Source organism: Orcinus orca, chromosome X (genome assembly GCF_937001465.1).
Source record: "Orcinus orca chromosome X, mOrcOrc1.1, whole genome shotgun sequence".
Lineage (NCBI taxonomy): Eukaryota > Metazoa > Chordata > Mammalia > Artiodactyla > Delphinidae > Orcinus > Orcinus orca.
In genome coordinates, this window is record NC_064580.1 from 107,677,053 (window position 1) to 107,688,807 (window position 11,755).

General features: G+C 37.5%; 1 protein-coding gene across 1 annotated transcript in view; it reads right to left on the reverse strand.

Moving 5' to 3' along the window:
* Positions 1–799: 799 nt before the first annotated feature.
* LOC101276968 (teneurin-1) overlaps positions 800–11,755 on the reverse strand; it is a 350,419-nt gene continuing 339,463 nt past the window's right edge. Inside the window, exons 30-31 of the mRNA XM_049704537.1 lie at positions 11,527–11,669; positions 800–6,110 (exon numbers count right to left, since the gene is read on the reverse strand). Coding sequence (XP_049560494.1) covers positions 5,352–6,110; positions 11,527–11,669 — 902 coding nt within the window. The 3' untranslated portion in view covers positions 800–5,351. The remainder of the gene's footprint in view (positions 6,111–11,526; positions 11,670–11,755) is intronic.

Sequence of the window (11,755 nt, forward strand, 5' to 3'; positions counted from 1 at the left end):
ATATTTTGAAAAACCAATCTCCTGGTGTTACTAATATCCCCCAACTCCACTCCCCACCCCCATTGCTTTTTGCTGATTGGTGTGTTGAAACAATCAGGATTGTCTTCTGCTCTGTCAATCTTTTCACTGTATCTCTGTATATATCAGTGAATAAAAGGCAGCAGGGCATTTTAGAGTGGTGTAAATTCCAGGATTCCAAGCAAGTTTCAGTAACAGGCTGTTTGGACTATAGGTACCTCATTACTATCAAGATGAATTTTGGAAGATCTGTTGGCCAGCCTTCCCAGTGTCACTCGTAAATGTCTTTTTGTGAAAAATAAGTGCCAATGGCCATTGTAACTGCCCAGGACTTCGGGCCTCAGAAGAGTTGTTTTTTAGTCTTTCCTGATTGCCTTCCCTGCCCCATTCATTCTTTGCCAATGCGTTGGGTTGCCCTGCTCTCCTAGCTCCCTCCCACCCCTGTTTTTCAATTCTTAATTTTCTTTCTATTGCCCAGAAAGGCATCAGCAGGAGAGAGAACCTTTATGAGTCCTAGCCTAGAGGCATTTAAACTTGAAACAGCTACTCTTTTTTTATTTTTATTTTTATTAAATGGTCATTTATGGCAGAGATCCTATATGTATGAAAAATAAAAGTGAAGAGGCGTCTGCTTAGGATTAGTGCCTTTTTGACTTATGCACCTATATTTTCAAGGTGATGTGGTTTTATTGCTCCCTTTTAGGGAGCCACTTTTCAAATCTCAGGTGACCAGACTGACTTGAGAATGCAGTTTGGCGCATGAATAAAATGGGACACAGTGTTCATTTGCAATTTTATTTTTTAAAAATGAAATATTCAAAGTACTTTTTTCTTTCAAATATCGACACATAATGTTTAACTTTAAATATTTACAGCATGTTGTGATGCTCTTGTAGAAAAATGCATGCTTCTGGCCTGAAAGCCAGAGCAAAATGCAAAAGACCATTTAACTGCAGCCAGAGAACATGAACCTGTACAGTATCCAGTCACTTTTCAGCACAGGATTGAGAGCAGGAATACAAAACTGGAACCTATTGTTTCCTAGCAACATGGCTCAGGCCATTATAACACAATTTCCTGTATGATTAGAACCTCTAACTGTTGTTATATAGAAACTGAAAATCTTGGCATACACTGTAAACATCTTTACTTCTCATGAGAAAGTAAGCAGCTAAAAAGAATATTTTTCTGACGTAAAGGCTATACTTCTCTTTTTCACCTTCTTTCTTACTGATGCTTTTGCCAGAAGAATAGTAAAGATTTAGACATTGTCATGAATCATACAAGTAAAATATTTTCAAGGACACAATCTGATATACTAACATTTATTTAAGAGGTTAAAGTCCACCACTAAATCTAAGGAAAGATTTTTTTAACTGCCAAACACGTTTCCTTTGACAAATAATGTAAGATGACAACTGCCAAGACAAAATCCACAGCAAGTTTAACTCTAACTATTTTCAGTTACTGTTTAGGAAGTAATTTCTTCTTACACACAGTAGTATATTTGGTCCTTAATAGCTTTCACGTGAAGGACACACTGAAACAGTCACTATTTTGTGGTTGAATTCTTTTTTGTTGTTGTTTGTTATTTTCTGGTTTTTTTCTTTGTTTTGTTTTTTTGCTTTTTTTGTTTTTTTGTTTTTTTGCAGAATAAAGAACCTTACAGAAGGCTGTGGAAGAGCAGTCTGAGATCTGAAGTACTAGTCAGGTCAGCTATGTGTACGTGAGTTCCTCTAAGAACACAAGAACGTTGCATCCAACCTGTAGCCTTCTGTTTTTCCACAAGCTATAATACTCTCCAGTCTCTCCAAAAGTTCCTTTCAGTACTTGATTACTGTACTTTTGCTTCCATTACCACTGAACTCCATTACAGTTGCCCTTACAGGAACATATCTTTATAAATGCAAAAACTTTGCCCTGACTCTCTTAGGTGCTATTACAGTAGGGCCTGGTCTGGTTAAAAATTTTTTTAAAAAAAGGAAAGAGAGGAAAAAAAGTAGAAACAACATGATAGGATGCTTGAAACTGTGTCAATAGTAATGAAAAAGAACAATCTTACAAAAATTAGAATTGTATACCTCTCTACATAGCATGTGAATTCCAAATTATACATCATTAAGTTTTCATACATTTGGCTATGTTGTATATATTATATTATATATATAGTCTATATATTATAGATCTTCTAGATAAATTGACAGTAAAGGACACGCTTATTTTATACATTATTTTGTTGGGTTAAAAATAAAACATATGCCTATTTATATGGTGAGTGTTTTACTAAAAATTAGTATGAATTGGGCTTTACATCCCTTTCCTTCAGGAATCATGCTTCTAATCAGTAATGATTAGAATGACAACTAAAAATAAATATATTTAAATGTCTGTTCAACTGTGAACTTTTCAGCTCATTTGGATCTCTAGACTGTAGTGCAAGAGTCAAAACAAAATAAAACAAAGCACAAATAAAATGGGCCTAACTAGGAAAAAGAAACAACCATGGAGTATTCCCTGCCTCCGGCCCAGAATATTCTTCATAGGAGAGCCCAACTGCTGTGCTCTCACTTGAACTTACTTGAATGGTGTGTGGCTGTGTAGTGTCAGCCACCTGTCTTCTGGGTATGAGAAATTCATATATTTCTCTTTAAAATGCTTTTACTTTCATCAAGAAATACAAATGAATTGTTCTTTCATTAATTTAAACTTCAGAACTACAAGTCAATAAAGGCATCCTTTGTATTCACATGAATAGGAAGTGATGTACTCAATATCTCCATGTTCTTATTAAGAAATGCCAAAATGTTTCTCTTAGATTTACTACTCATTAGTGCTAACCTTTTGGGTTTTTTTCTCTTTCCTCCTAAAAAACTTTGGAAGTGGTAAAGAGAACAGTAATAGTTCAAGGCAGTATTAAAACCACAGCTCTAAGTGATAAAAAGTGCATTTTCTGAATATAATACAAATATAACTTTAAGAAACTAAAGGCACAAATTAAATATGTATTTCAAACTAGAAATGCACAGTTCATGGTAATTACTATTAAGTAAAAGCTTCAAATACTTGTTTCTAATGGATATTTAAAGCAGTTTGAAAATGATACATCATCAGTGAATTGCAAAAAAGTATAATCGCTTAAAGTATAAGCAAAATAGACTCTAATATTGACATCTTGGATTAGTGATAAAATACATCATCACATTTATGAATGCACTCTTTATATACAGTTCATAAGTTACTTTTCCATTGATTTAAAAGAACATCAGAGGTTCTAGGAACTTAAGGTCCATTTTTAGGCTGGTGTGGAGGTATTCAAATTTTCAACAAGTTTGCTAGTAATTTTAGATCCTGTCCTGAATAAATACTATACCATTAACACAGGCCTGATTCAGGGGAAAAAAACCCCAATATGAGTTCATCGTGAATTCTTTCTCTCTCTTGGAATACATGTGTAATCCCAACCTGAAGGTTTTGAAAATGAAATGTCTGGATACACCCTCCCCTACTGTCAGCGGGCCCTTGCCTTTCTCTCACTCTTTGTGTAGTTAGGAGCCAGACTCTTTAAAAACCTTAATGTGAGCCTGGATTCTGACTTTGCATATTTTCAAAAAAGACTGTCATCACAAAGCAAGGCAATGACCCCACACTGCATTTAGGTAGTGGCTGGAAAGAATCCAAACTGCGACATTCCATCATAAATTCTCCTTCAGACATAGTGAGTGTCCAGACCTGGTGATGAAAGTGCTGAAGCTGGCTCAGGAGAATTTTCCACAGGCCACATTGTGCTGTCCTGTATTTTCATTTGTGGTAACTTACAATTGCACAGCAGTTTACAAACTGTCTCTTCGTCACTGGGCACAAAACTCCCAGCTCACCAAGGGGCTTCTTTTACGACAGGATTCATACAGATTGAGAAACTGCAGCTGATATTAACACTAATCCTGATCTTTTCTGCATTTTAAATGATTGTAGAACAAAATAACCCTTCCTGGAAAATAGCTATTTTCCTAGGCAGGAGAGATGATTAAATCAAAAATAAATGGGCAAAGACAGAGAACTAAAATAACTAACCATATAAATTATCTTAGTAAAAAATAGTCTGCCTCTCTATAATTAGTTGAAATGTTTTAGGTTGGAAAGGACTCACTTAATTAAATTTCCTATGGCTGGGAGATGTTCAATACAGAATTGCACATTTGAAAGATAAATCTAAGTGGGGTGAAACAATGTGGCAGCAACTTCCCGTGATGTTTAGTTTGGTCTTCCCTTTGGTACTTTCCTTTCACCTTAGTACTATGTCTATTTTTTTTTTTTAAAGGTTTTTGGCTCTTATGAATTTCTGCAGTAGTAGTGAGTGTAATGTGTCGGCATCCCAGGCATGTATGCCTGTGAAAGCCTATTTTTTTTTTTGTACCAGAATCACACTTTGTAGTAAATTACCTTTCATGTGCACAAAACCATTGGATTAGTGTATAAATACTGAATCACGAATGTGAAACTATGACCAAAACACACCCTATATATAAATGAGAAATTCCTACCCAGGTTAATAAAAGCTATGTTTTCATGACACTAATACAGCTGGACAACTGAGTACAAAATGTAGTCAAGTTGGGTGGGAGGAGTTACATTGGCCAGCTGCCTTGGTATCATGTACACACGAGCAAATAGTGGCAATTGGGTTTGGTGACCACACCCACAGGGAAGCGTGGTAGACAGAACCCAGCCACCACACGCCAAAACACAGCACAACAACATGGCATCTATTTCAACAAGCAAGGAGGAATCATCAGGGATGAAGGGCAAATGGGTCCTGACTCTAGGAGATGGTGGCCGAAGACATTTTACACTTCTTTCAAAGTTTCCTATAACAGATCTGGAACATGTGAAAGAGCTGGCAGTCTTTCAAAATGCAAGGTTCAGATATGATTGCACCACCTTTCAAATAGCCCGCAAGTTCTGCCAAAAGCTGAATATGAAACCACGTGTCACAATAGACATAGAGAACCTTGGGTTCTTTCTTTATATTTGAACATCGGCATGGTTCCACAAATTGAAAGCGGTGCTTGCTGAAAAAAAATTTTTTTTAGTTGAGTTCTACTTGTGTTATTTTGAATACTGCCACACAAGAACTAAAAATCTCTGTCATTTCTTAAAGAGTTTAAACAAACAATATTAAAATACCATCTTCCGTCACATTGAAAGGCAGTTGGATATGTTTCTCCTCCATATTTACATATACAGAGTTCTGATCTAGAAAACCAATACAATAAACCATTTTATGTTTTAAAAACAGGCAGTCTTTGGTGACGCAAAGGCAGAGATTTTTTTTGTTACCTCCTGCCTATTTCGCTCTGTCTCATAAAGTGAATATTGTTGGCACTGTCAGAAAGTTCTAAATACTGCTCAACAGACAAAACAAAATACCCATCATAACTTTGTACTCTCCCAGTGCTCAGCAGCTGCTGCTTTTCCCCCTCTGTCCATGCCCGGATACCCTCTTCCCCTTCTTGCAGCCTTCTTTGCTCCTTAGTCCAGGCCTGGGCCACAGCACGCTGTCTGGCGATCTCCAACACGTGATTCTTTTCCTCTTCGACAGTTGTCCCATACCGGATGTTGAAGCACAGAGCCCCGTGCTGGAGCTGGATATCTGCAAACCGTCTAGTCCTCCCATTCAACACCGAAGTCATCTGGGACACAGTGACATTGACACCATTCTCCAGAATGCGCCTCCCCCCAGTGTTCCCGATGAGCACCAGGTCTTCCTCCAGAGACCCAAGCTTAATGAAGTAGTGCGTGTCCCTCCCCTCTATGGTAAAATGTAGGTTTTCCAGGTAATGAGCATTATTGAGAATGGCAGCCAGCCGCCTGCTATCTTCATTGGCTACTCCTATAATATCGGCTGTTACTATGCCATCCTTGATGGCGAATTTTATACCTTTGCCGAAAACAGAAGGAACAGCAGCAAACCTTGGTTGCTTCCCTCCTTCAAGGCACCGTCCATCATTATATCGGGGAGTCATAGGAAGTTGGTCCAAGGAAATGAAATTCCTGAGCTGTTTCTGGAGCTCACACTGGATACCCAGGATGGTCTAGGAAAGAAGAAAGGCACAGAGCAAAGGCAGCAGACGATTAGACACCTAGCATACGCTTGGTCACTGTAGAAAGCAAAGGCTTGCCAGGTTGCTTCCTTCTCTCTTTAATTTGCTGGTTTGTGATTTAAAAACAAGCCACGTTTGGAATCTCTTCACCAGAGCTTTGGAAAAGACAGGTGACTTGATCACCTGGCATATATTTCTTGATATCTTGGTGAGTTAAGAGTTAAGCATAAGCAAATATGTTAAAACTTGATACCACAGAATCACAGAGCTAAAAGGCACTTAAGTGGGTCTAGTTCCCCCCAAACAAAGACATTTTATTTTTACCCATTCAACGGACACTGACTAGCTGTTTCTTATTGGATGTAGAGTAATACATTAGCCACAGTGAGGTATAAAGAGACGGTATAAGGCATCATTCTTGCTTTAAAGTAGCTTATGACCTTATAAATCACAAGGGCAAATCAGCAAGTCCATGGATCTTTTTATGTGGATTTAAAAAAAAAAAAACCTTTTTACTATGGCAGATTTCAAACATACTAAGAAATAAAGAGAAGAGAATAATGAACCTCCAAGTATCCATTGCAAAGCATCAGAAATTTTCAAAATTTTGTTAAACTTTTTTCAGGACGTTTAATTACAGAAAGCATTTACATGTTATATGTATTTACAAAAAGGGATAAGCCTATAGTACTTATTTAGAATTTCGTTTCCTTTATAATTTTTATACTTCAATTTCAAGCCCTCTCACCCCAAGTTTCAGTTTTATTTTGTTAAAGCCATTTTTTTTGGCAAACACAGATATTCCTCTTTCTTTCAGCTGAAAGATAAAGTTCTTTTCTTGTTGTCATTTGTACCTCATTAAGTGATGGAATTATCTGCCGAACCTTGAATGTTTTGGTATTCCTATTTTTCCAGAGACTTTCTCTCTGTAATATTTATTATTTTGCTTCATTACCCTTGTATACTGTTTTTTCTTGTTTTTTTTTTAACATCTTTATTGGAGTATAATTGCTTTACAATGGTGTGTTAGTTTCTGCTTTATAACAAAGTGAATCAGTTATACATATACATATGTTCCCATATCTCTTCCCTCTTGCGTCTCCCTCCCTCCCACGCCTCCCTGTCCCACCCCTCTAGGTGGTCACAAAGCACCGAGCTGATCTCCCTGTGCTATGCGGCTGCTTCCCACTAGCTATCTATTTTACGTTTTGTAGTGTATATATGTCCATGCCACTCTCTCACTTTGTCACAGCTTACCCTTCCCCCTCCCCATATCCTCAAGTCCATTCTCTAGTAGGTCTGTGTCTTCATACCCGTCTTGCCCCTAGTTTCTTCATGACCTTTTCTTTTTTCTTAGATTCCATATATATGTGTTAGCATATAGTATTTGTTTTTCTCTTTCTGACCTACTTCACTCTGTATGACAGACTCTAGGTCCATCCACCTCACTACAAATAACTCAATTTTGTTTCTTTTTATGGCTGCGTAACATTCCATTGTATATATCGGCCACATCTTCTTTATCCATTCATCTGTTGATGGACACTTAGGTTGCTTCCATGTCCTGGCTATTGTAAATAGAGCTGCAATAAACATTTTGGTACATGACTCTTTTTGAATTATGGTTTTCTCAGGGTATATGCCCAGTAGTGGGATTGCTGGGTCATATGGTAGTTCTATTTGTAGTTTTTTAAGGAACCTCCATACTGTTCTCCATAGTGGCTGTACCAATTCACATTCCCACCAGCAGTGCAAGAGGGTTTCCTTTTCTCCACACCCTCTCCAGCATTTATTGTTTGTAGATTTTTTGATGATGGCCATTGTGACTGGTGTGAGATGATATCTCATTGTAGTTTTGATTTGCATTTCTCTAATGATTAATGATGTTAAAGCATTCTTTCATGTGTTTGTTGGCAGTCTGTATATCTTCTTTGGACAAATGTCTGTTTAGGTCTTCTGCCCATTTTTGGATTGGGTTGTTTGTTTTTTGTTATTGAGCTGCATGAGCTGCTTGTAATTTTGGAGATTAATCCTTTGTCAGTTGCTTCATTTGCAAATATTTTCTCCCATTCTGAGGGTTGTCTTTCGGTCTTGTTTATGGTTTCCTTTGCTGTGCAAAAGCTTTTAAGTTTCATTAGGTCCCATTTGTTTATTTTTGTTTTTATTTCCATTTCTCTAGGAGGTGGGTCAAAAAGGATCTTGCTGTGATTTATGTCATAGAGGGTTCTGCCTATGTTTTCCTCTAAGAGTTTGATAGTGTCTGGCGTTACATTTAGGGCTTTAATCCATTTTGAGTTTTTTTTTGTGTATGGTGTTAGGGAGTGTTCTAATTTCATACTTTTACATGTAGCTGTCCAGTTTTCCCAGCACCACTTATTGAAGAGGCTGTCTTTTCTCCACTGTATATTCTTGCCTCCTTTATCAAAGATAAGGTGACTATATGTGCGTGGGTTTATCTCTGGGCTTTCTATCCTGTTCCATTGGTCTATATTTCTGTTTTTGTGCCAGTACCATACTGTCTTCATTACTGTAGCTTTGTAGTATAGTCGGAAGTCAGGGAGCCTGATTCCTCCAGCTCCATTTTTCTTTCTCAAGATTGCTTTGGCTATTCGGGGTCTTTTGTGTTTCCATACAAATTGTGAAATTTTTTGTTCTAGTTCTGTGAAAAATGCCATTGGTAGTTTGATAGGGATTGCATTGAATCTGTAGATTGCTTTGGGTAGTAGAGTCATTTTCACAGTGTTGATTCTTCCAATCCAAGAACATGGTATATCTCTCCATCTATTTGTATTATCTTTAATTTCTTTCATCAGTGTCTTATAATTTTCTGCGTACAGGTCTTCTGTCTCCTTAGGTAGGTTTATTCCTATATATTTTATTCTTTTGTTGCATTGGTAAATGGGAGTGTTTTCTTAATTTCATTTTCAGATTTTTCATCATTAGTGTATAGGAATGCAAGAGATTTCTGTGCATTAATTTTGTGTCATGCTACTTTACCAAATTCATTGATTAGCTCTAGTAGTTTTCTGGTAGCATCTTTAGGATACTCTATGTATAGCATCATGTCATCTGCAAACAGTGACAGCTTTACTTCTTCTTTTCTGATTTGGATTCCTTTTATTTCTTTTTCTTCTCTGATTGCTGTGGCTAAAACTTCCAAAACTATGTTGAATAAGAGTGGTGAGAGTGGGCAACCTTGTCTTGTTCCTGATCTTAGTGGAAATGGTTTCAGTTTTTCACCATTGAGGACGATGTTGGCTGTGGGTCTGTCATATATGGCCTTTATTATGTTGAGGAAAATTCCCTGTATGCCTACTTTCTGCAGGGTTTTTATCATAAATGGGTGTTGAATTTTGTCGAAAACTTTCTCTGCATCTATTGAGATGATCATATGGTTTTTCTCCTTCAATCTGTTAATATGGTTTATCACATTGATTGATTTGCGTATATTGAAGAATCCTTGCATTCCTGGAATAAACCCCACTTGATCATGGTGCATGATCCTTTTGATGTGCTGTTGGATTCTGTTTGCTCGTATTTTGTTGAGGATTTTTGCATCTATGTTCATCAGTGATAGTGGCCTGTAGTTTTCTTTCTTTGTGACATCTTTGTCTGGTTTTGGTATCAGGGTGATGGTGGCCTTGTAGAATGAGTTTGGGAGTGTTCCTCCCTCTGCTATATTTTGGAAGAGTTTGAGAAGGATAGGTGTTAGCTCTTCTCTAAATGTTTGATAGAATTCGCCTGTGAAGCCATGTGGTCCTGGGCTTTTGTTTGTTGGAAGATTTTTAATCACAGTTTCAATTTCAGTGCTTGTGATTGATCTGTTCATATTTTCTATGTCTTCCTGGTTCAGTCTTGGCAGGTTGTACATTTCTAAGAATTTGTCCATTTCTTCCAGGTTGTCCATTTTCTTGGCATAGAGTTGCTTGTAGTAATCTCTCATGATCCTTTGTATTTCTGCAGTGTCAGTTACTTCTCCTTTTTTATTTCTAATTCTATTGATTTGAGTCTTCTCCCTTTTTTTCTTGATGAGTCTGGCTAATGGTTTATCAATTTTGTTTATCTTCTCAAAGAACCAGCTTTTAGTTTTATTGATCTTTGCTATCGTTTCCTTCATTTCTTTTTTATTTATTTCTGATCTGATCTTTATGATTTCTTTCCTTCTGCTAACTTTGGGCTGTTTTTGTTCTTCTTTCTCTAATTGCTTTAGGTGCAAGGTTAGGTTGTTTATTTGAGATGTTTCCTGTTTTTTTAAGGCAGGATTGTATTGCTATAAACTTCCCTCTTAGAACTGCTTTTGTTGCATCCCATAGGTTTTGGGTCGTCGTGTCTCAATTGTCATTTTTTTCTAGGTATTTTTTTGATTTCCTCTGATTTCTTCAGTGATCACTTCATTATTAAGTAGTGTATTGTTTAGCCTCCTTTTTTTTTTTTTTGGTGGTACGTGGGCCTCTCACCATTGTGGCCTCTCCCGTTGTGGAGTACAGGCTCTGGATGCACAGGCCCAGTGGCCATGGCTCAGGGAGCCAGCTGCTCCGCAGCATGTTGGATCTTCCCAGACCGGGGCATGAACCCGTGTCCCCTGCATCGGCAGGCGGACTCTCAACCACTGCGCCACCAGGGAAGCCCATGTGTTTGTATTTTTATACTTTTTCTTTATCAGAATAATTTTTTTTTTTTTTTGGCTGCATCATGAGGCATGCAAGATCCTAGTTCCCCAACCAGGGATTGAACCTGTGCCCCGTGCAATGGAGGTCAGAGTCGTAACCACCGGACTGCCAGGGAAGTCCCATTTATCAGAATAATTTAATTTGTTATTCCCATGCTCTTAATGCACTATGCCCTGAATTATTTTGCAGTTGGAGATCTGATGTTTTAGGTCTCTTAGTGAACAATTTTCTCTATATAGAATCCATAATTGCCCCTTTTTTATTTTAAAGATTTTTTTTGATGTGGACCATTTTTAAAGTCTTTATTGAATTTTTTACAATACTGCTTCTGTTTTATGTTTCGGTTTTTGGACCATGAAGCATGTGGGATCTTAGCTCCCCCACCAGGGATCGAACCCACACCCCCTGCATTGGAAGGCAAAGTCTTAACCACTGGACCGCCAGGGAAGTCCCCCTCCATAATTGCCCTTGGTAGCCCATTTTAGAATTGTTAAAGTTCAGTTCCACTTTTTTCTTCTGCAGCAGTCATCAAGTCACACATTAGTCTTTTCTTTTCCCAAAGCTCCAATTCCCTGATCCTTTCCTCATGGAAGCTTTTTTCTACCTCCTTATTAATCATGGACATTTAAGTGAATATTCAAGAAGACTCAAACATAAGTAAGCAAATATATGCTTCACGGCGTTGGATGCTCTTCTGTTTTTTTCAGCTAAATAGAGATGGTAAAACATATACTAACCTTTCCAGGATCCCACTCTTGAGTTTTTGTCTGAAGCTGTAGAAGCTCATAAGTTAATTCCAAATTTTCTAATTCTGGTTTGGGAAATCCAGGTAGTACATTGTGTAGTTGGAAACCAAATAGCTCCAACCAACTTCCAATGTCTGTGAGACAAAAATTTAAAAGAAAAAAAGATTTTAAAGCCCATACTTTACAAATTTTGTGGAAAGCTTGAAAGATGCCTCTCCTG